The 24,504-nt window shown below is 35.7% G+C and overlaps 1 protein-coding gene across 2 annotated transcripts in view; it reads left to right on the top strand.

The window, feature by feature from the left end:
- The window catches only part of Tent2 (terminal nucleotidyltransferase 2), a 47,315-nt gene that overhangs the window by 11,303 nt on the left and 11,508 nt on the right, over nt 1-24,504 (top strand). For both annotated transcript variants that reach the window (XM_042690776.1, XM_042690777.1), the window contains exons 5-10: nt 9,589-9,703; nt 9,793-9,884; nt 14,273-14,339; nt 16,049-16,118; nt 17,502-17,578; nt 18,404-18,532. In XM_042690776.1, coding sequence (XP_042546710.1) covers nt 9,589-9,703; nt 9,793-9,884; nt 14,273-14,339; nt 16,049-16,118; nt 17,502-17,578; nt 18,404-18,532 — 550 coding nt within the window. The remainder of the gene's footprint in view (nt 1-9,588; nt 9,704-9,792; nt 9,885-14,272; nt 14,340-16,048; nt 16,119-17,501; nt 17,579-18,403; nt 18,533-24,504) is intronic.

Below are 24,504 nucleotides of genomic sequence, written 5' to 3'. Positions count from 1 at the left end.
AACCCCAAATATTTAATTTCTTGGTTTAAAAAGATTCATCTTACAAAAGATAGTTTTCATATTGTCATTGTAAAAAAGTTAACATTTTCTTCCTTTGCACTATTAACGTAAGAAGTTAGTGAATAATCAGATTTAGCAAAAATATTAGTGCCAGGTATGGTGGCTTATACCTGTAATACTAGCTGGTCAGGTCTTGCTTCAAGGCCATCCAGGGCAAAACATTTGAGATCCCATCTCAACTAATAAACTAGACGTGGTAGTAGGCACATGTCCTCCTACCTATGAGGGAAGCATAAAAGAGAGGCTTATGGCCCAGTCTGGCCAGGCATTACTCCTTGGATTCAAACCCTAGGGTGACAACATAAAACAACAACAGAAATTCAGTAATAAGAATATTTAGTATTTCAGATAAATGAAATGCAATGATTTAAATAATCATTTTTGGAAAATTATGTTAACATTGAGAACAGTGAGTTATATCTAATAGTAGAAGCATATTAGTACTCTTGTAGATAAAAGTTAAACATGTAGATGATTGGGAAGGATTTATAATCTAAATATCTATGTACATTCTGTCGTATTGTTTATAGTTTAATTTGCTGCTATTCATAGTTGCCCTACTCACACTTGAGAAGTAGGACATTTGTAAACCAAGGAGGAGCTGGAAGAGAATATAATGATTATATTTTGGTCATGTTTAAGTTCTTAGCACCCAGAAGAATATAGCAAATGTAAAGAAAGTAGTGGGGCAGAAAAGCAATACTTGCTTCATTCTTTCTTGTATTGCTTTTTTATTCCTCTATTATTCTTTTGTTATTAATTGAGTTATAGTTGTACCATAAAATGTACTCTTTCTGTCACCTGCTTTTTTAAAAAAAATTGGGTTATTTGTCTTTTTGTTGTGGAGTTTTAAGAGATATTTATATATTCTAAATATTAGTTTCTTAAGTATACTGAGGGGCTGGGAAGATGGCTCAGTGGTAGAGTGCTTGCATGCATGAGGCCCTGTGTTCGATTCCTCAGCACTACATAAGCAGAAAAAAGCTGGAAATGGCTCTGTGGCTCAAGTGATAAGGCGCTAGCCTTGAGCTGAAGAGCTGAGGATAGTACCCAGGCCCAGAGTTCAACCCCCATGACCAACCCCCCCCCCCCCAAAAAAAAAAAAATAGAACAAAAAGAAGTGTATTGATTTGCAAAATTTCTGTGATTTGTTTCTCTTCTTTCTTGACCATGCCCTTTGAGGCATAAACTCTGTTCAGTTTGATAGAGTCCAGTGCTTGTACTATTAGTGGTGAATCCTCTAAATGTCTGATTGAGTTCAGAGTCATGATGATCAATGCTTATGTGCTGTAAGATTTTTATAATTTTAGTTTTTACATTTAGGATGCTGGTACATTTTCAGTTAAAATTTTTGTTTTTTTTTTTTGGGTCCGGTCGTGGGGCCTGAACTCTGGGCCCAGGCGCTGTTCCTCAGCTCTTCAGCTCAAGGCTAGCGCTCTACCACTTGAGCCACAGCGCCACTTCCAGCTTTTTTCTTTTTTGCTTATGTGGTGCTAGGAATCGAACCCAGGCCTCAAGCATGCAAGGCAAGCGCTTTACCACTGAGCCACCTTCCCAGACCATCAGTTAAATTTTGTATATGATAGAAAGTAGGGGTCCACTTTTATTCTCTTGATGTCAGTCCAGTGTCCAACATAATTTGTTGAAAAGACTATTTTCCATCTCAGCATTTCTTTCACTATGAAATAAGGATAGCTAGGCAAAATCAGTGGAAGAGGGTTTGGAAAAAGGAAAATAAAATGGTTATCTCTATTTGGGACCTTTTGGAATTCTACCTCCTTCCCCTTTCTTTCTTCATTGTTCGTTTTCCAGTAAAAATATATTTTTGGGATAATATAATAAAAAAGCATGTGGTATAAATTCTCTGAATATGTAAACATTTACTGTATATTAGTTTTTAATATTTATGCCAATAAGGTCTATTTTGTATAGTGGTATTATGATTAGACAATTGAAGCTTTATTTTATATATATTTATATGTTTGAAGCTAACTCTACTATAACTGAATAGATAGATGATCCATAGTTAAGTGCTTTGTAGAGAGAAACACAGTTAATTCCCCCCATCCCCCCCTCCAATCATGGGGCTTGAACTCAGGGTCTGGGCACTGTCCTTGAGTTTTTTTGCTCATAATACTCTACCACTTTGAGCCACAGCACCACTTCCAACTCTATAAACAGAAAATATTAATTAGTTCTGCCTAGGCATTAGGCAGATGTTGGATTTCAATAAATTTAATAACATATAATTCATGTTACTCAGTATAAAGCATCTGGTAAAATATGATGTCCTATCAATAAGTTTTTTTTTGTGTTGTATAGGAAAGAGTTGTCCTAAATCTAATATTTTTGGAATTAGGCATTTTCTCAGAGGGATAATCAGATTTTGCAGTTGAACCAATTTCTTTGAGTACTACTTTCGTCCTGTCTAATTGTGGGCGAAAGAAGGCAGGCAGTTTTGTGTGCTCTGGATTTGTTCTTTGAGTGAATATTTTTTGTTTTCTTTTTTTTTTTTTTTTTTGAGACAGGGTCTTGCATGTATCCCAGCCTGGCCTCAACTGTGATCCTTCTGCTTCCACTTTTTAGTGCTGGGATTACAGGTGTGTACCATGATGGCTGGGTTAAGTGAATACTTTTTCAACAAAACTAAGGTTTATTGGTGTTTCTACTCTTTATTATTCTCCTTGTTATATTTAATCAATAACCACATGATGTGGATATTATCCTAATTTTATTGAAGCTCAAAAAAATTGCATAACTTGATCAAGATCACAGCTAGTAAGTGTCAAAACCAAAATTTGCCCTCTGTCTTTAAAAGTACATAGAAAAGGAATTAAACCTGCTTTTAATCAAGGATAGGGAGACCATATTCTTCAAATTAACTGTAATGCCAGGTCATCTGTAGAACACTAATAACTAATATTTTATTGAATGTGTGTCTTTACCAGCAACATGCTCATCAGTTTGTATCAGTTACCTCTGTTTTCCCCTGTATAGTGTAAAATGAATAGTTTATGTTAGATAAAAGGAAGGTAGTGGTTTGGGGTCTTGGATGCTCAATAGAAAGCCTCTGAAGGTTTTGAGTACAGAAGATAACACAGGTATATTTTTAGGGGGATAGTTCTTGTAGCACAGTAGAATGTGGTTTTGAATGAGATGACCTAGAAAATGGATAATTTTTTAATGCTATTAATGCAACTGGATGGGAGGTGTTGAACAGTTGTGTCAGATGGTAGTAGAAATGATAGAAGAGAGTACCTAGGGAAAATGGATAGACTAAGGGAAAATACAGAGAAACATGAGTAAATCCAGTGATTTCATTCTTGTCTACCAATAGAGTTCAGGACCCATGATTTGGGGTGTGTAAGTTGATTGAGGAAATAATTAGGAGGTAATTTGGAACAATGGAAAAATTTGCTATAATATTTGTGGTATAAGAAACTTTACATTCTACAAATATCCTGCTAAGTATATAGGACTTATGAGGAATAGTGTTACAGTAGACTACTCAAAAATAATTTTGAGTTGCAAAAATAATTTTGTAGTCAGAACACCATCAAGAATAATTGAGCTGGCTGGTGACTTACACTTGTATTTCTAGCTACTTAGGAGGCTGAGATCTGAGGATTGAGGTTTGAAGCCAGGTGGAGCAGAAAAGTCTGAAGCTTTAATCTCCAGTTAACAAGCAGAAAGTTAGAAGTAGAGTTGTGATTCAAGTGGTAGATTGACAGCCTTGAATTTAAAGCTATGAGAGCAAGAAGCTCTTGAGTTCAAGCCCCATGCCACACACATGCCCACAACCATACAAAAAGTAACAATTGATATCTTGGAAAATTGCTTAGATAACCCCAATCAAACAAAACAATAATAATAGATACCTTAGAAAATTGCTTAGGCAGTCCAGGCAGACAGCTTAGCATGGATAACATGCTCTGAATATTCAAGATAGAGTTTATGAGATAGGCACTGAGATAAGTGAATTAGAAAGTGGACCTTTTGAGTAGAAGCTGCTGTTAAGTCAGAGGAAAAGGTGTCTTAGATATATAAGGACTCTTGCCTTACAAAATTCCCAGAGCTATTTTATTTATTGTGAAGATTATAGTTTTTACAGATTCTGTTCTATGTACAAATTACATATAAAACCTCTTCAGTGTTACATTAATACCCTACACCGATTTTCCAATTCCTTATAATAGCTTACCAATACTGTAGAAAAAATGTTCTGTAACTGAACTGATTGATATGTTTGGAGTTCAGAAATAAAGTCAAGGCCATAGACACATGTTCAAAAACATCTTAATATTGACAAGTAAAACTCCTGAAATAGATTTGATTTTTTTTTTTTTTTTTTCAGCTTAAGACCTTGTACTTGCTAGGCAGGTATTCTGTCACTTTTTTATGCTTAGGTAGGTAATCTATCACTTGAACCACACCTTTAGCCTTTTTATGCTTTAGTTATGTTTTAGGTAGAGTCTTTTGTTTTTTTGTCCAGATTGTTCTTTGTTTTTTTGTTTTTTGGGTCCGGTCATGGGGCCTGAACTCTGGGCCTGGGCGCTGTCCCTCAGCTCTTCAGCTTAAGGCTAGCACTCTACCACTTGAGCCACAGCGCCACTTCCGGCATTTTTCTTTTTGCTTATGTGGTGCTGAGGAATCGAACCCAGGGCCTCTGGCATGCAAGGCCACCTTTCCAGCCCCGTCCAGATTGTTCTTGAACTGTAAACCTCTTACTTAGGTCTTCCTATTAGGTGAATGACAGGCTTTACTACCACATCTGGTTTGTTGGTTAAAATTGAATCTGTTAACTTTTTGTCTTGGCCAACTCTAAACTATGATCCTCTCATCTCTGTCTCTGAGTAGTTGGGATTATAGATATGTGTACCATTCCTAGCCTTAGATTTGATTTTCTTTATTTTAGTGTCAATAGGTATTTTTATTTATTAGTACTAGGCACGGGAAATATAATGTTTTGCTAAATATACATGGTCCTTTTATCACCTATGTACAAGTTAGCCATTAAAAATAATCATGCAAGCTGGGAGTCAGTGTCTTATACCTGTAATCCTAGCTATTCAGGAGGCTGAGATATGAGGATCGTGGTTTGAAGCCAGCCTGAGCATGAAAGTCTGTGACAATTTTATTTCCAGTTAACCAGCAAAATGCCAGAATTTGAGCTGTGGTTCCAAGTGGTAGATTGTTAACCTTGAGCTTTTTTTCAGGGACAATGCCCACCCAGGTCCTGAGTTCAACCCCAGGACCAACTCTCCCACCCCCAAATCATTGCAAATCATAATTTTACTTAGAGTTTTGTAAGTACTATAATGGAAAATTACTGAGTGTTGGGAAAATATATTTTGAGATCTCAGAGAAAGCCTTCTGGAAGAGCAGTGTTTGAGCTGAGATCTGAAGGATGAGTTAGGAGTTAGTTAAAGAGTGATAGGGTTGAGAAGAAAATGGAAATAGCTTATTTGAAGGTCCTAACCAGAAAGGATTATGAAATATGAGAACAGAAAACAGACCCAGATGAGACATAGGTTTGGTATATTAGTTGGAAAATAAGTGAAGATGGGTCAGGAGAAGTTGGGGAAAGGGAGAACCAAATCATACAAGGCTCCTTTGTCTTCAGTCTAAAGTTATTCAGTCTAAGTTATTCAGAAAGAGAAGAGTTATGATTAATTTCATTGCAGTATAGAAAGCAGATAAAGTTGAGCAGGCCTGGCTTTGGGGAAATTAAATTCCAGGTGAATGTTAATAGTGCTGTCACAGATTTGAGTCACTGGATCTGGGCTCTATATACATGGCCAGTCCTGGGAACTTGAGCTAATCTGTTATGAACTTATGAAATCAATCTGGGTTTATGTCATCAGTTCTTCCTACAAGTCAGATGGATGATTGAACTAGCACTGTCTGATCAGTCTGATACTTGTATGATCAGACTAGCACTGTCATTTTCTGAGGGTTTTAGGGATTACAGGTAAGCAGGACTTAGGCTATATGTTACAAGTTGTTCTGTTAATGTCAGAAGTACAGCATGTGATTCCTTATCAGTATCTAAGCCTAATTCAGTGCTTAACAACTATATCTGTGCCTTGAATTAAGAAGTACTGTTTTAAGAGAAAGGGATAGGTTTAAGCTGTATTTGGAGAATGAATGATAGGATCAGATTGCAGTGTGTGTGAGCCTTTGCAATATTGATGTTTTAGACCTGCTCTCCTTGGTATTAAGGGGCAATCCTATGCATTCTAGGATATTGAGAAAGTTCTTGGCCTCTGCTTACTAATTAGTTGCCACTAGTCCTTAGTTGTAACACTATGACAACCAAAAATATTTGTAGTCATTTTCAGTTGTCATGCTGAAGGCAAAATTGCCTTCAGTTGAGAATGTATGGATTAAAGATAGAGGAGAAGCTACTGATAATTAGTCATAGTGTCTGGCATCAATGCCTTATGGTATACTTCATTGAGAAATGAAACCAATATATAGATAATGATTGTCCAAGAAGAGAGTTTGTGTCCAGGACTGAAATAGGTTGAAGAAAGTAAACTAGGAAAATAGAACCTTAAGAGTATGCATAACTGTTTTGGAAAATTTGGCTTTTGAAGAGAAGGAGGTAAAAGTGGAATGTTAGGGCAAGGCTTTTTTGAAATTTTAAAGTGGGAGAAACTTCAGCCACTTACAACTATTAATGGGAAAGATTCAATACAAAGGGAGGAATTTGGAAAGAAAAGAATCATGAATGAAATTTCCTGGAAGGTGAACAGGGGGAGGGTCTTGTCTGTAGGCAGAGTGATTGGCTTTTGGATAAAAGCCTTTTGGAGGATAGGAAAGAGGATATGGGCCTTTATAGAGAGGTTTATAGATATGGCTCGAAGAAGTTAATGGGATGCCCGAGGCTTCTTCCTTTGTTCTCTGAATTACTATGCAAGGTCATGTGTTATGAATGAAAAGGATGAAGTAGAATATCAGAAGTTTGAAAATATTAGAGAAGGTGGAAATTGCATATGCTGAATTCAAGAACTCAAGACTGGCTAGAGAAAAGAGTAGCGGATGTTTGAAACAACTCAGTTAAGACTGGTACTGATAAATTTATTATTAACTGAATCTAGAAGTTCCAAAAATATTTAAACTACTTCGAGGATTCATATTTTGTAAAACTAGAGAATTGAATTTGTGCTTCATTATAAGATTGTTACTCTAGTCATTCTCATTTTCTTATAAAAACTTTGAATGGGAATTGATTAGAGTCTTCAGGCATTATTTCTCCATTTTTTTCTTATATCTTCCCATTCTTGTTCCTCTTTCTATGATTTCATTTTTCTTTCTGTTATTTATGTTTCATGAGATTTTTTTTTTTTATTGTAAAGATACTATACAGAGGGTTACAGTTACATGAGTGAGGTAATGAGTACACTTCCTCTTGAACATTGTTACCCCCTCCATTGTTTTCCCTCTACTATCCCCTCCCTCCCTCCCTTCCCCGAGGTTCTTTTTTTTTTTTTTTTTTTTTTGATTGTGATTAAGTGATTACATAATTTCAAAGTCACAAGTTCATTCTAACTTTCCTGGAGCAAATTGTCTATCACAGTCTGTAATATATAACAGTGTTCACATGTTATATACCATATTTGTGATCAGCAGCATGGGGATATTTAGTAGTGGTTCAACCAGATGAGCGGGAGTTCTTTGTTTCTTAAGTCCTGTTAGTTTTGTCGTATCACCTAACCTTTTGGATTTAGCATCCACTTATCAGGGAGACCATGTACCGTTTGTCTCTTCGTTCTTGGCGTTTCATGAGATTTTCATGTATTACTTTTAGATGGTACAGGTTAGGCTGGCTAGCTTTCTAAGTCTGGCTCTAGGCCTCTTGAGTTCTATATATTATCTCTCTGTGTAGTATTTTCTCTTCTTCCCTGCTTTTATCTAGATCAACAATATTCACTTCCATATTGGGCATTTTTGGGTGAAACAGTCTTCTGTGAGGGTAGGTTATCCTATTAATTATGGGATGCTATTATTCATAGATTAACTTTGAGCATGAAAAGATACAGTAATTCATCTGGTGGAATTATCTTTCAGAACTGTTAATTTTGCAATCTTTGTTAGGAAGATATAGCTCTTCAATTTTCTTAATAAACTTTCATGTGAATTTAATATACCAGATAAAATGAGGTAAGTATAAGGGGCTTGAAGAAAACATTAATGATTTTGGAATGGTATTGTGAAAAGGGGGAACAGGATCTTGGCAGCCGCATGAAAGTGGTGGTAAGGAAAGCTAAGAGCACCTAACCTTATGATGACACTTAGGCTATAAATTTGAATGACTTCCAAGTTTTAAAAAATGTTATCTCAGGCTGGGAAGGTGGCTCAGTGGTAGAGCGCTTGCCTTGCATGCCTGAGGTCCTGGGTTCAATTCCTCAGCACCACATAAGCAAAAAGAAAAAAAGCCAGAAGTGGCGCTGTGGCTCAAGTGGTAGAGTGCTAGCCTTGAGCTGAAGAGCTGAGGGACAGTGCCCAGGCCCAGAGTTCAGGCCCCACGACTGGACCAAAAAAAAAAAAATGTTATCTCTTAGAGACTTAGATGTAAGAGCAAAGAAAGTGATTTTTCTATTAACTTAAGGTTAGAATTTGCAGAATATGACAAGGAGACTATGTTGCTAAGACATAAGAGAATGTTTCAAGGGTGCATTTTAGAAGGAAATTAACTGCTTTGGGAAGGAAACCATACCATTGAGGTGCTGACAATGGGAGGGAAAGGTTGAGTGAAGGGAATCTTGATCTCTTGTGTGGATCAAGAGCCATGCATGAGGATAGTGTGAAAGTGAGAGGCAGGGTATTGAAACTAATAAGGTGGTATATTGGATTAAAATCTCAGAGCTAGAGCAGTTTCAGTTTATTGTAAAGACCACATTATAGCTATTGAGTGTATACTGATGAAAAATATTAGAGGATAAGAAGTCCAGGAATATGTAGAATATGTTGTAATTAGTAAGTATATCTTACCACAGATTAAGAAAAAAAGAAAACCACCTGTGGGGATGACAGAGAGTAGGGAAGGAGAGAAAAGTGTTAAATCACGTAGGTAGCTAAACAAAGAAGGTCAGTAGGTAGCATCTTCATTTGAAGATGTTGGGCTTTAGAGTGGTATTATTGGAATGGAGGGGAGAGTGGTTTTTTTTATGAGCATAGGAGCTATGAATTTACTACAGTCTGTTTCACCAATGTGACTTTAATGGATGGGGCAAATTTCTTTAAAAAGTAAAGTAGTGAACATCTAGGATGTGCTACTCATGTGGTTTCTGTTGATTATTCTTGTTTTTATGACCCTTTAAAATGAGCAAAAAAACCCATTTTACACTTAGAACAAATAGTGATGAAGAGTTATAGTTGTTGATCCATAATTTTTATTATGAATTGTCTGTAACTACTTTTTTGTGACTTGTCAGTGATATTATACTTTGTAAGATTTGTCTGGTAATTATTCCACATTTTTGAACAAAACTTACTTTTGTGTGTGTGTGTGTTGAATTCAAGTTGAGTCAGCAGATATTGGAGTTATTTGAAACATGTCAGCAGCAAGTAAGTGACTTAAAGAAGAAAGAACTCTGTCGAGCGCAGCTGCAGAGAGAAATTCAACTCTTATTTCCACGTATGTTGCTCTGTTTCACATGTCCTTTATATCTGAGTATTTCTGTTTTAAATTTTAAATAATATTTTAAAAATCTTCTATTTGTATAGAAAGCAGACTGTTTTTGGTGGGGTCATCTTTAAATGGATTTGGTGCCCGGAGCAGTGATGGTGATTTATGCCTAGTGGTTAAAGAAGAACCTGTAAGTAATGAAACATTTATTCTTAATGTGTTTTCATGTTACATTGGCTAAGGAATTTTATAACTAAGGCATTTAGGAAAGTTTTTATTTTAATTACTTTTTTTGTTCTTTGATATCTATCATAATTTCAGAAAAAGCAGGGGTTATATCTTTTTTTCATTTAAGACGTGCATGTTGCACATAATATAAAATTTAGCATTAATTCTAATTGTTAAAAGTGAGCTAGCTTTAATATGTGTTATTAATGTGCTCTGTCTTTATTTAGAAGTGTCATTGCTTTGGATGCATCAAGAAGAGCCTGTGTCAGTATTACCTTAATATATTACCTTAATATATTTGAATTCACAGTGATACTTTTTTATTCTTATTTTTGTGCTGGTACGGAAGCTTGAACTCAGGGCCAGAATGCTCTCTCTTAGACTTTTTGCTGAAGGTGTAGTACTCTTATCACTTGAGTCACAATTCTATTTCCATCTTTTCTGGTGATTAATTGGAGTCTCATGAATTTTCCTGCCTGGGCCGGCTTTGAATTATGATTGTCTGAGCTTGGAATTAGAGGCATGAGCCATTAGTGCTCAGCTTTTGCAAGAGTTTTTAAGTAAAACTTTCTTAGGCAATTATATTATTAGCGTGTACTCAGAAGCATAGTCCTCCAGTCTTAATCACATGTGTGAGTCGTGTTGTTATAGTTAATACCAAATGGAGGCCTCATAAATAAGAATCTATCCTCTGTCAGTGTTCAGAATTTAGAGGAGGAAATAAACATGTTAAGAAAGTTAAAACTGCTAAGTAAGTTTTGTTGGAGATATAAAAAAATTTAAGTTTTTTTTTTTTTTTTTTTTTTTTTTTCATTTTCATATATGTTTTTATTGTAAAAATACTGTACAGAGGGGTTTCAGTTACATGAGTAAGGTAATGAGTACATTTCTTTTTTTTTTTTTTTTTTTTAATTTAATTTAATTTTATCTGTGAACATACTGTACAGAGGAGTTACAGTTACATGGGCAGGATAATGTGTACATTTCTTACCAAGCATTGCAGCCTCCTCCTTTGTTTATCCTTCACATCCCTTCCCAGCCTCCCCCCTCCCCCCCTAATCCCAATCCTTCCCCTTCCTCCCTCCCCCCAGCCCCCCCCCCCACCAACATTGTAAAGTTCGTTTTGGACATGACAACTTGTACTTCTCATTGTTGCAACAGGTCCACCTGTATCCTTAAACAACTGGTTTTTCCCCATCTCCTCCACAAGTTATACTGACATCAAATATAGTGAAAGCAAGGGTTATACTGTGGGGGAGGGACATACAAAGCAACAAAGAGATAATCTTATAAATGTGTTAGAAACACATGCATGAAAGAAAAAAACATTAAAATACACATCTAAGGGTTCATTTTCCTGACATCACATTATCTGACCTTTTCCGCTTGACTCATACATATACTAGATATTACAAATAAGGGAAACCATGGGACCTACGTTTCTTTGGGCCTGGCTTACTTCACTTAATATAATTTTTTCCAAGTTTTTCCATTTCCTAACAAATGGGGCAATGTCATTCTTTCTGATGGAGGCATAGAATTCCATTGTGTATATATACCACATTTTCTTGATCCATTCATCTACTGAGGGGCATCTGGGTTGGTTCCATATCTTAGCTATGGTAAATAATGCTGCAATAAACATAGTTGTGCTGGTAGCTTTAGTGTGGTCTTGTTTGTAAACATTAGGGTAAATGCCCAAAAGTGGGATTGCTGGGTCATAGGGGAGCTCTATGTGGAGTCTTTTGAGGAACCTCCATACTGCTTTCCAAAGTGGTTGAACAAGTTTACATTCCCACCAACAATGAATTAAGGTTCCTTTCTGTCCACATCCCCTCCAGCATCTGTTGTTGTTAGAGTTCTTGATTTTTGCCGTTCTCACTGGAGTGAGGTGATATCTCAATGTTGTTTTGATTTGCATTTCTTTTATGGCTAGGGATGTTGAACATTTCTTCATGTGTCTATTGGCCATCCTTCTTTCTTCTTCAGAGAAGTTTCTCTTTAAGTCTTTCGCCCACTTATTTATTGGGCAGTTGTTTCTTTGAGGATTTGTTGTTGGGGGGTTTAATTTTTTGAGTTCCAAGTATATTTTAGATATGAGACCCTTGTCCGTTGTATGGCTAGTAAAGATCTTCTCCCAATCCGTGGGCTTTCTATTGATCTTGCTAGCTATGTCATTTGCCCTGCAGAAGCTCTGCAACTTTATGCAATCCCATTTGTCCAACCTTTCTTTGATTTGTTGTGTTTCCGTAATAGCCCCACAAAAAATAAAATACCTAGGAATTAACTTAACTAAAGAAGTGAAGGACCTCTATGATGAAAACTTTAAAATCTTGAAAAAGGAAATCAACACAGAACTTAAAAAATGGCAAAACCTCCCATGCTCCTGGATTGGAAAGATTAACATCGTGAAAATGGCAATACTTCCCAAGGCTATCTACAAATTCAACGCAATACCTATCAAAATTCCACCCTCATTCTTCAAGGAAATAGAAGAGGCAATCCAAAAATTCATATGGAACAATAAAAGACCCCGAATAGCAAAAACGCTCCTGAATGGAAAGAACACTGCTGGAGGAATATCAATACCAAACTTCAAACTCTACTATAAAGCCATAGTAATCAAAACAGCTTGGTATTGGCATAAGAACAGACCTCAGGACCAATGGAATAGAATTGAAAACCCAGAAATGAACCCACAGACCTATAGCCATCTAATCTTCGATAAGGGAGCTAAAACAATAGAATGGAAGAAAGACAACCTCTTCAGTAAATGGTGCTGGCAAAATTGGTTAACTACATGTAGAAAACTTAAGCTAGATCCTTATATATCACCCTGCACCAGAATCAACTCCAAATGGATCAAAGACCTTGAACTCAAAGCAGACACTCTGAAAACATTACAGGATGGAATAGGAGAAACCCTAGGTCTCCTTGGCTCAGGCCGAAATTTTCTGAATAGAGACCTGGAAACACAACAAATCAAAGAAAGGTTGGACAAATGGGATTGCATAAAGTTGCAGAGCTTCTGCAGGGCAAATGACATAGCTAGCAAGATCAATAGAAAGCCCACGGATTGGGAGAAGATCTTTACTAGCCATACAACGGACAAGGGTCTCATATCTAAAATATACTTGGAACTCAAAAAATTAAACCCCCCAACAACAAATCCTCAAAGAAACAACTGCCCAATAAATAAGTGGGCGAAAAAAATTTAAGTTTTTATTGTTACTATAAAGGTAATGTACAAAGGGTTACAGTTACGTAAGTCAGGCAAATAGTGCATTTCTTTTTGGACAGTTTCACCCCTTGCTTTGCTCTCTCTCAATTTTTTCCTTCCATTTCTATCCACAAGTTGTGTAGCTCATTTTCAACATAGTATCTAGTGAGTACTACTGCTGGATTTGTTTACCTTCTTTTTTTTTTTTTTTTTGGGTCAGGTCGTGGGGCATGAACTCTGGGCTTGGGCACTGTCCCTCAGCTCTTCAGCTCAAGGCTAGCACTCTACCACTTGAGCCACAGTGCCACTTCTGGCTTTTATTCTTTTTTTGCTTATGTGGTGCTGAGGAATTGAACCCAGGGCCTCATGCATGCAAAGCAAGCGCTCTACCACTGAGCCACCTTCCCAGCCCCTTGTTTACCTTCTAAGATGAATTTTTGTACATTTATTTTGAAGGTTCAGAATTTCTTTCCTTTTTTTTCCTCCCATTTTCCAGAAGTTATCTTTATAACTTATAACTTTAATGTCTGTTAAATAATAACATTTACCCACAAGATAAAACTATCAGGTTTTTTTATCCATGTAAAATGTAGAGACATTTATCAACTATAAAATTCTAAAATCAAACATCTTCATAAGGAAAAAAAGATCACCTTAATGTTTTTTAGAATTGGAGTTATGACTCAAAGAATTTGTCAGAATTCATCAGAATTTGTTTAAAAATTGTGCTATAAGTTTAAAATTAGGAATGAATTTAGAAGGGTAGATATGAAAGAGTACTACAGTTGGCTTTTTCTGTATGTATTTTGAAAAACAACTCAAGAAAAGTTTGCCTTGTATGTTTCATTTTTGATTGAGTTACATTTGGAAGATCAAACAGTTCAGCAAAAGAGATGAAATATCTTGCTAACAAAATCTATGAGATCTTGTTTTATCACTCTTTTAGCTATTCAGACACCATGTATTAGAGCTATTTATTCATGGTTTATTTTTCCCACTGATCTTATAGCTTTTTGAGAAAAAGAACCAGTTTACATATCTTTAAATCCTTTAATGCAGAAAGCAGAATATTTTGCAAGAAAAATAATGAAATGCATTATTTTTAAACTTCCCGGTGTTTTTTTTTCCAGGTAAATCAGAAGACTGAAGCACGACATATACTTACCTTAGTCCATAAGCACTTCTGTACTAGACTTTGTAAGTCAAGTTCATTTTTTATCTGATACAAGTATTTACTTAAAATGTATTTTACTTTGTTTTCTGGTAACTCTTCTTTATCTTCTGGTTGAGTTAGATAAAATGTAGACCTTTTTCTTCCAGTTAAATTCCTTTCATTTAATTAGCTAATTAATTATTTCTAAAGGGTATATGGCTATGGCACTATCTCGTACTGCCCTAGAAGTTGTTGTATATCCCGGGCTGGCCTTGAGAATCCCCTTGCCTTAGCCTCCTCAGACTCCTGGGATTACTACCATGCACTGCTGCACTTTTGTTTATTTGTTTGCTTTTGGTTCCATACTGAAGCTTGAACACAGGGTCTCAAGCTTTTGCTTACATGTTTCCTCTCAAGGCTAGCACTGTACCACTTTAGCCATACTTACTCATAACCAGCTTTTTACTGGTTAATTGAATGAGTCTTTCCATTTGTCTGCCTTAGCTGGCTGCAAGCTTCCATACCCAGATCTCAGCTTCCTGAGTAGGATTATAGATGTGAGATACTACCACCTGCTTCCTATGACTTTTGATTAAAATGTGGAAACTTTATTCAAGAAATTTTTGTTGAGTCTACTTGCAAAATATTCCACTTTATGCATTAAAGGATTTAAAGATATGGAAACATTCTGTTTCTCAAAAAGCGATATGATCAGTGGGAAAATTAAAGCATGAATAAATAGCTCTAATACATGATGTCTGAATAGCTGAGTGATAAAGCAAGATCTTGTAGATTTTCTTGTCAGCAAGAGATTTCATCTCTTTTGCAGTAGCATCCATCTTTACTGATTTAAAAAGTTATGAATACAAAGCCTGAAGATAGTACTCCAATAGAGAGTAAACTTGGATCACTTAATTGTAATACAAAATCATTAAAAAATTTTATTTAGGTCTTTGATGGTATTAAGATTTGACCTAGGACTTTGTATTTACTAGGCATGCACTCTACCACTTGATCCAGGTCCCCCAACCCTTTTTGTTTTTAGTAATGTTTTTGGATAGGATCTCTTTCCACAGTCCTCTTACCTATACCTCTCGTGTAGCTGGCATGACAGGCACATACTGCCATACCCAGTTTATTATTTGAATTGGGATCTTGGTAACTTTTTGCCCAGGATGGCCTTGAACTTAGATCTCCCCCCTTCCTATCTTGACCTTTTGAGTAGCTGGGATTAAAGAATACACAACCTCTCTTATCTGTATATATTATCTCATCATCATTTTAAGCTTCCACAAAATGTTTTATGGAAAAAATATGTACATATATTTTCTCTCTCTTAGAGATCATGCTTAATTGAATATGTTGTTACCTTAACATACTGCAAGCATTTCCACATTTAAAATTTTTTGTAACTGTCATTTGTTATGGCTATAATTTGTTAATGTTTACTATACTTGAATTTATCTTGTGCTGTTAGCTGTTTTTCACTCTTGTAGTATCCTAATAAACTTCTTTATAGGTACTATTTGATATTAGCCCATATTGCTGAAAATAACCTTCGTATAAAGCTTTCTAAGTGACTTAGTTTTCACTCTTAAACAGATTTGATAAAGTCTTTATTTCTTTACTGTCTTTCTCATAGACAACATTGATATTTTTTGCTTTGTAAAATAATAATTTGAAATGTTGATTAGAACATTGTGAATTTGAGGAACTTTGGTAGATGTTCACAGTATCTTTTTTTATCATTCAGGTGGCTATATTGAGAGACCTCAACTAATAAGAGCAAAAGTGCCAATTGTGAAGTTCAGGGATAAAGTCAGGTAAATAATACTTTTTTTTTTCAATTACTTTAGATCATTTTTAGTTATTCATCTAATATGGGTGAGAAATGTGTATAGTACCACAAAAACTTATCTTTGTCAGGCTTTAGAAAGGAATTGAAGTACCTTTTTTTTTTGGTACTGGTCTTGGGGCTTGAATCAGGGCCTGAGTGCTGTCCTTGAGCTTTTTTGCTCAAAGCTAGCATTCTATCACTTGAGCCACAGCTCTACTTCTGACTTTTTTTGGTGGCTAATAATTGACTTTCATGGCGGGAGAGAAGATCCTCAGATTTCAGTCTGCTGACTAGCTTGGATTACAAGTGTGAGCCACCAGTTCCCTGACTAATTGTTTCTGAGACAGGGTGTTGCTTTGTATGTAGTAGCCCATGCTGTTCTTCAGTTTACAATCCTCCTGCTTTAAATTCCAAGTGCTAACATTACAGGTGCTTACCACCACATGTAACCTGGAATTTTGTTTTTATTTTAGGCAGTCTTTTCATGGAAAAGACTAATTCTGGAGAAAGTTGATCTTATAATATTGGGTATGAATGGAACTGACTTACAAAGTAATCTTTCTTTGTAGATTCCATCATTATTACCCTGTTTAATAACTTGTGAGTTGCCTGCTATCTGTTTTTAAAGATGTTTTACCTTTGGTTGTGTGTTTGAGTTAGAACTCTTCCTAGATATCAGTAGCAACTTGTGACATTTATCAGCTTTTTTTTTTTTTTTTGTCATGGGGCTTGAACTCTGGGCCTGAGTGCTGTCCCTCAGCTCAAGGCTAGTGCTCTACCATTTGAGCCACAATGCCTCTTCCCATTTTCTGGTTGTTTATTGGAGATAAGAGTTTCATGACTTTCCTGCCCAGCTTTTCCTGCCCCGGCTGGCTTTGGTCTGGCTTTGGGCTGGCTTTGAGCTGGCTTTGAACCGGCTTTGAACCGTGATCCTCAGATCTCAGCCTTCTGAATAGCTAGGATTACAGGCTGAGCCATCAGCTCCAGGCTTTATCAGCTTCTTTATTTACAAATACAGTGTGCAGAGCCTTCATTCCTTTATTTTTTTCACTACATTTTATGTGGATTTATATTCTTATTTTAGAAATATTAATTATAAGCTAGGCTCCAGAGGCTCAAGCCTGTAATACTGGCTACTCAGGAGGAGTAGATTATGGCTCTCTTAATAATAATCCTAGTTTGCATTTTTAATACACATTAAATCACATTAAATATCATACTGATATAATTTGCATCTGATAAAGATTTGTATCTTTAGGCCACATGCTGTTTTACACCATTGATTGAATTGACTTCAGTTTATTTACTGAATGGGGAAGATTATTTGGGCTAAATACAAACTAAAGTTTGTATTTTTTGTTTTTTATAGTTGTATGGAATTTGACTTGAATGTAAACAACATTGTTGGAATAAGAAACACATTCCTTCTCCGGGCTTATGCATACCGTAAGTTTATGGCTCATTTCTAAATAACCAGCAGCTTCCGTTTTTTTCTTCTTTTAAAAAAGAAATTTTTTTATTGTTATTGTAAAAGTGATATACAAAGAAGTTATAGTTACATAGTCAGGATAAAGAGTACGGTTTATGCTTCCCCCTCATCACAGGATTTGATAGCTGAACTGTAGCTTGCTTTTAAAATGTTTAAGGGCTAGGAATGTTGTTCCATGATAAAGTACTTGCCTAAGGCCTTGTGTTGGATTGATAGAATTATATAATAAGGAAAACATCTCTTTATAGTAAATAGCAATGCCTCCTTAGTTGAGTTGATGTATATTTTTTGTAAAACACGTTGTTGCAATAAAATTGAGTACTTTCAGAGTTAAACATAAATCAGATGCTATTTTTTGTATCTGTATGTGTCAGCATTTGGGCTTGAACTCTTAGCCTGGGTGTTATTTCTTACCTTTAAGTAAGGCTGGGGCTACTACCTGAATTCAGCTTCATTTTGGGTTTTTTAGTGGTTAGTTGGAGAAGGGAGTCTCACAGGCTTTCCTGTCTGGGATGGCTTTGAACTGCAATTTTCAGATCTCAGCCTTATGAGTAGCAAAGATTATGAATTACCCATGAACCATCCATACCTGGCAATCAATACAGTTGAATAATTGGTATTTTTAAAAGGTAACTAAGGCAGACTAGAGGTAAACCACATTTAGAAGTTTATTGATGGTGAATACTATGTTACTACAAATATTACTTTTAGGATATTAGGAAATTATGTGAATTTTCAAAGAAAACTCTATATGTCTACTGACTTTTTAATTTTACTTGTAGTTGAAAATCGAGTTCGTCCGTTAGTGCTGGTAATTAAGAAATGGGCAAGTCACCATGATATTAATGATGCCAGTCGTGGTACTTTAAACAGCTATAGTCTCGTGTTGATGGTTTTACATTATTTACAAAGTAAGTATTATTTTAGTTTTCCTAGTTTTTAAAACTCAAATTCAGCTAAACTTCATTATAGTGTCTTTCCTTCTTATTTAAAGTCCTTTTTAAGGTCTTAAAAATTATGTTTCCCAGGGCTGGGACGGTGGCTCAGTGGTAGAGTGCTTGCCTCGCTCGCATGCATGAGGCCCTGGGTTTGATTCCTCAGCACCACATAAGCAGAAAAATCCCATAAGCGCTGTAGCTCAAGTGGTGTAGAGCACTAGCCTTGAGTTGAAAAGCTGAGGGACAGTGCCCAGGCCCAGAGTTCAGGCCCCATGACCGAAAAAAAAAATAATTATGTTTCCCATTTTATTGTCTTGAACTAATATTTAAGAAATGTTATTGCCTGGAAAGCATTATAAGGAAGTTTCAGTATGTATTTATTTTTCAAAGTTGTTCTGTATTTGTATTCAAAGAGCTTTCAGCATCATGCGTGTATCAATTACTTTGAAACATGCATCTTTTGAAGAACTATAAAAATAACTTCAAGCACCATTCATTCTTTTTATTTGGGGCCGAAATTAAATGATTTTGTTGGCTGAGGAAGTTTATAATCCCCATTAGCCACACTTCCCAACTAGATGTTATCTTTATAGAACTGTTTTTGTCAAATTGGCCTCCAGGGTGCGGGGCAAACTGGTTGAAATATCTTTCATACCCACTGACTCCCTGGGCCAACTGATCTTGCTGGGTAGGTAAGGATTCCCTTCCTCTAGTATTGTTTCATGTGTATCCCTCCTAAAGCTGCCTACTTGGTCAGAGTAGATATTCCTTCCCCAATAGAGAACTACTCTTTTTTTTTTTTGTCAGTCATGGGGCTTGAACTCTGGGCTTGGGCTATGTCCCTCAGCTCTCAGCTCAAGGCTAGTGCTCTACCACTTGAGCCACAGTGCCACTTCCGTTTTTTTTTTTTTTGGTGGTTTATTGGAGATAAAGAGTCTCATGGTCTTTTCACCCGGACTGGCTTTGAATGACGATTCGCAGATCTCAGCCTCCTGAGTAGCTAGGATTACAGGCGTGAGCCACCGGCGCCTGTCTGAGAACTATTCTTTACTCAGGGGTATTCAAGTAACTGTGCTCCCCTGATAGAACATTGAAACTTTCAAAGTCTGGATTGGCCTCCAGAGTTTAGTTCAATCTAGTTAGCCATCTGGTGAAAGCCATATTTTTGTTCTATGTATATGCAAACAGCAGTAAATAAACACTTAGTATTTGTGTCATTTCGTAAGATATAATATGTGAGGTTTTTTTTTCTTCTTTCTTTCTTTTTTTTTAGCAGCATTGATGTTTGAACTGTGAGGCCAGTAATCTTTACTTGGGCCACACCTCCAGTCCTCCTTTCTGCTGGTGATTTTGGAGATGAAATCTAGTGAACCTTTGTTCCAGGCTGGCCTTAAACTTTTATCCTCCAGATGTCAGCTTCCTAAGTAGCTAGGGTTACAAATATGAATTTTTATAGTTTTAAAAAATTCCTACAAATACAGAAGACAGATCTCATTGGAACCTTTACTTTCATAAATAGTAATATTTTATGTATGTAATACAAGAAGTAAGATATCATACATATTCTACTCAGCAGGGTGCTGAGAGATGGTAAAGAGAAAACTGAGGGTTTATAGTAATTAAACCAGGGCTCTGAGATATTTGATGACTAACATTTTGAATGTTTGAAGGTTTAGTTTAGAATCTTAGTTTTTGAAGGTTATTATGCAAATGGGGAGTATGCGTAATACTCATAGGTTCCTTCTAAGAATATTTACCACTAAATAAATACCTGGTATTACTCCATGACCTGGAAGTTCAGCAGTGAACAAAATCGAAAGCTTATATACTTTATGTGTAAAAATGAACATTTTAATAACCATTGCTAAAACATAAGAATCCTTAGGTGTGACAGCACTATTCCACACTTTTTCCAGCACTATTTACACTATTTTGTGGCCACACAAGGCCTACATACTGAGATCCTGTCTCAAAACAAAAGAAAACGAAATTCCAGCTACTTGGGAATCAGTGACAGGAGGATCATAATTTGAGGTTAACTGAAAAGTTAGTAAGACCCTATTTTTAAAGCAAATTGGGAATGGTGGTGAATACATACAAACCCATCTATTGGGGAGTTCAGGTAAGAGGATTGCGATCTGAGTCTAGGCAGAAAGGAGGACACCTTGTCTGAAAAATAAACTAAAATAATCAAAATGATTAGAGTATACTTCAAATAGTAGAAGAGCTTACTTAGCCAGCACATAGTCCTGAGTTGGGTTCATCTCAAAACAAACTAAACTGTTAAAACAGAATTGTTAAGAACTGTTAGAACTGATTACCAGTAAGCATGTATTCTTTCTTTATTTTTTTGGTTGGTTGTGGGGCTTGAACTCTGGGCCTGTGTACCATCCCTGAGCTCTTCAGCTAAAGTAGAGCACTCTACCACTTGAGCCACAGCACCACTTCTAGTTTTCTTGTGGTTTATTGGAGATAAGAGTCTCATGGACTTTTCTACCTGGCAGCCCATACCTGGCTTTGAACCATCCTCAGATCTCAGCCTTCTGAGTAGCTAAGATTACATCATGAGCCACCTGCGTCCAGCCAACATGTGTTCTTTAGACACTTGTATGAATTGAGTCTGCCTACTAAATATCCCTACCAGTTTATCATCTAACTCTGACAAAATAATTATTATGGTGCAGTAATTTTTTTTAAAAAGCTTCCTTTTATTACACTTGGTGCTTTTTAACGTTAATATACTGAAAGATAACAGCTTGAGCAATTTTTTTAAAGACAGTAGGAAAGTAAGGGTTTGTATATTGAAAGGATTTGGTGCCTTTACAGTAGTGTTTCTGTGCTGTTACTGGAAAAAAGAAAAGGCACATTTTTCTTGGTATGTGGCTAAGAATCGGTTGGAAGCTGCGGGAAACTATAGTTCTTTGGATAGTGAATGGGAGGATGATGCCATTTTGGGATTCCTTTGGTGAGTCACTTTTTTGAATAGTAGGATAGAATAGTTGAGAACAGAAGAAAAGCTTCCCAAAGGGTAAAGATGATTGTCACAGATTTTCTGTTTTCAAAGCCCTTGCCTAGCATAAGCAATTAAATATTTAAACAATTATTTCTCAGTTACTCAATCTCAGCGTTTTTAAAAAGTAGAAACATTAGTAAGGGTTCTTATGTGTTTAGTTTTGTATTTTTGAACAAATACGTTTGAACTTAATTTGGTGATATTTATTTAAAATTAATAAAGTTAATAATTTAGAAATATTTTTATTCACATTTTATGTTATTTGTACACATCATAGAAATTTTTGAAAATACTCAAGTATAAAGAAAAAAATGATAATCACCCATATTTTCACAACATTGTTGGTATGAATTTTGTTTTCTTTGCAAGGGTTTCAAAATGTATCTTCTAGCCAAACATTTAAGTGGCAAGTTCAGTTTTTTCACATGTTTGGACAGTGGGTACTATAATTATTTTTCGGGTGTGCATGTACAGTGAGTACTGTAATTATTGTGTGTGCATGTACGCATGTGTGTGCATGCCTGTGTGTGCCTGTTCTGGCGCTTGAACTCTGGGCTTGGATGCCATCTCTGAGCTTTTTTGCTCAAGGCTAGCACTCTTCTATTTGAACCACAGCTTCACTTTTAGCTTTTTGGAAGTTAATGAGAAATGAGAGTCTCATTGACCTTCCTACCCTCAGATCTTAACCTTCTGAGTAGCTAGGATTATAGGTTTGAGCCACCAGGTTTATTTTTAATATATTAGCAAAACTTAATGGAAAAACTTTGAAGATAGACTTATGAATGTACTAAGATAAATCTTGCTTTTCTTTGGCTTTTTTGTTCAGAGGAACTTGAGCCATAACTTCAGTGCAGCTCTTTTATAAGTTTTGTGGATTTTTCTACTCACACTTTCCTTGTTTCACACTGATCCTCAGATCTGAGTCTCCTTGATTAGCTAGGATTGCAGACATGAGTCAATGTCGCCTGGCTAGTTTTGATTTTTTTTCTAGTTTTGATTTTTTTTTTTTACAGTGACTTCTTGTATATTGCAGTTTACTTTCATTAAAAATTGAATTTTTTTTCTTTTTCTTTCTTTCTTTCTTTTTTTTTTTTTGGGTCCGGTTGTGGGGCCTGAACTCTGGGCCTGGGAACTGTCCCTCAACTCTTCAGCTCAAAGCTAGTGCTCTACCACCTGAGCCACAGCGCCACTTCCGGCTTTTTTTCTTTTTGCTTATATGGTGCTGAGGAATTGAATCCAGGGCCTCACGCATGCAAGGCAAGCACTCTACCACTGAGCCACCTTCCCAGCCCAAAAATTGAATTTCTTATATGTATAAACTAAATAATAGCATATAATAATAGCAATATCATCACTGGCCACTGTCTATTAATTTTAGTAATGATGTCAAAATTAGATTTACTAAATTTGGTTTGATTAAAGCATTTAACATGAACATCTATATACATGTCTTTGCTGGTTACATTAAAACTTTTGATTGACAACTGTAAAATGTATTTTAATCATAGTTACTTAAGGTGATTTAAAGAAGAATGAACTGTTTTGCCAGTGTAATAAGATATTTTAAAATTTGGTTTTGATTTTGTTAAACATTTTATTTGCTGAAGTGGTTGAGATTAATGATATTATCAACCATTTCTATCCACTCTAAAGAGTACCAGCTATCAGCCAGGAGTGGCTCACACTTGTAAACAAATTTAGCTCTCGGGAGGCTGAGATCTTAGGATCATGATTTGAAATCAACTCAGGCAGGAAAGTCAATGAGACTCTTAGCTTTAATTAACTACCAAAAAAACAGAAGTTGAGCTGTAGCTCAAGTGGTAGTGTACTAGCTTTTAGCAAAAAGCCTGAGCATCCATGTCTTGAGTTTTGGCCCTATTACTGACTCCCCCAAAAGTCTGTAAGTGGGGTTGGGTCCAGGCTGTCTCTGGCAGCCATTTAAGGAACTTTGGAACTAGACCCTGTAAATGGTAGAAATGTATACTTTTAGAATTGTAATTCTTATGAGCTGGTCATAATGGTTGATTATATATAAACAAGTGTATTCCAGAGGTTGTTTTTTTAGACGTTTTTGCTAAGTAAAAACTTATTACTAAGTTTTGTTGCTTGTAGTATATTCTTAATTCTTAAATACCAAGCTTATTTTTGATAGTGTATTTGATTTCTAGTATTTAAGATACTTTGAAAGTATATTACTTAAATTTTACCATACTCCTGACATTGCATTTTATAGTTATTTCTTATGTTATAAATATCAGATACTACCTTTTGTATTACGTTATAATGATGCAAAATTACTGTTAGTGAATTTAGTGAGATTGGATTTGTTTAAACTACTGGATGGTGAAGAATGACAAAAAAGAAATACAGCACTGAGAGGAAGATAATGATTCCTTTGTATGTGATTTCACTTACATTCTAGTAGAGCTGTACAAATTTCCTGTTTGAAATTTCTAATTTCTGCTGAGACGTTAGAAACATAGTGTATAAAGGAGAATAATGGAGATACATTTATGTATGTGACAATAAAATTTCCTTTATACAACTGATGAATGCTGGTGGTTGAAGATTTTTTTATTTTAGTTTTTTATTTTTTCAGTAAGTCAGATTTTTGGACTTATCAATTTTAGTATTGTTAGTACAAATTAAAAAATGAAAGGACAGTTATGATAGATATTCTTACATGATGTATCATTGAACTCTTAAAGTTACATTTTTGGTAACTACAGTCATCTTAGTAAGGGCCTTCTAATATCTGTAGAGCAGTCCTTTCTTATTTTGTGTGTATGTCTAATTTGGGCCAGTATTTTAATTTAAAATTTTAGGGGTCATATTATATGGCAACTCTTGAATTGTAGCATAAACCCAGTATTCTCATTCCTAGGATATAGGTGACAAATTATTGCATTATTAATTGAATCATGTGAATCAC

Source organism: Dipodomys spectabilis, unplaced genomic scaffold, assembly GCF_019054845.1.
Source record: "Dipodomys spectabilis isolate Male_0828 unplaced genomic scaffold, ASM1905484v1 ptg000140l, whole genome shotgun sequence".
NCBI classification, from domain to species: Eukaryota; Metazoa; Chordata; class Mammalia; order Rodentia; family Heteromyidae; genus Dipodomys; species Dipodomys spectabilis.
This window is presented reverse-complemented; position numbering and strand designations above follow the sequence as displayed.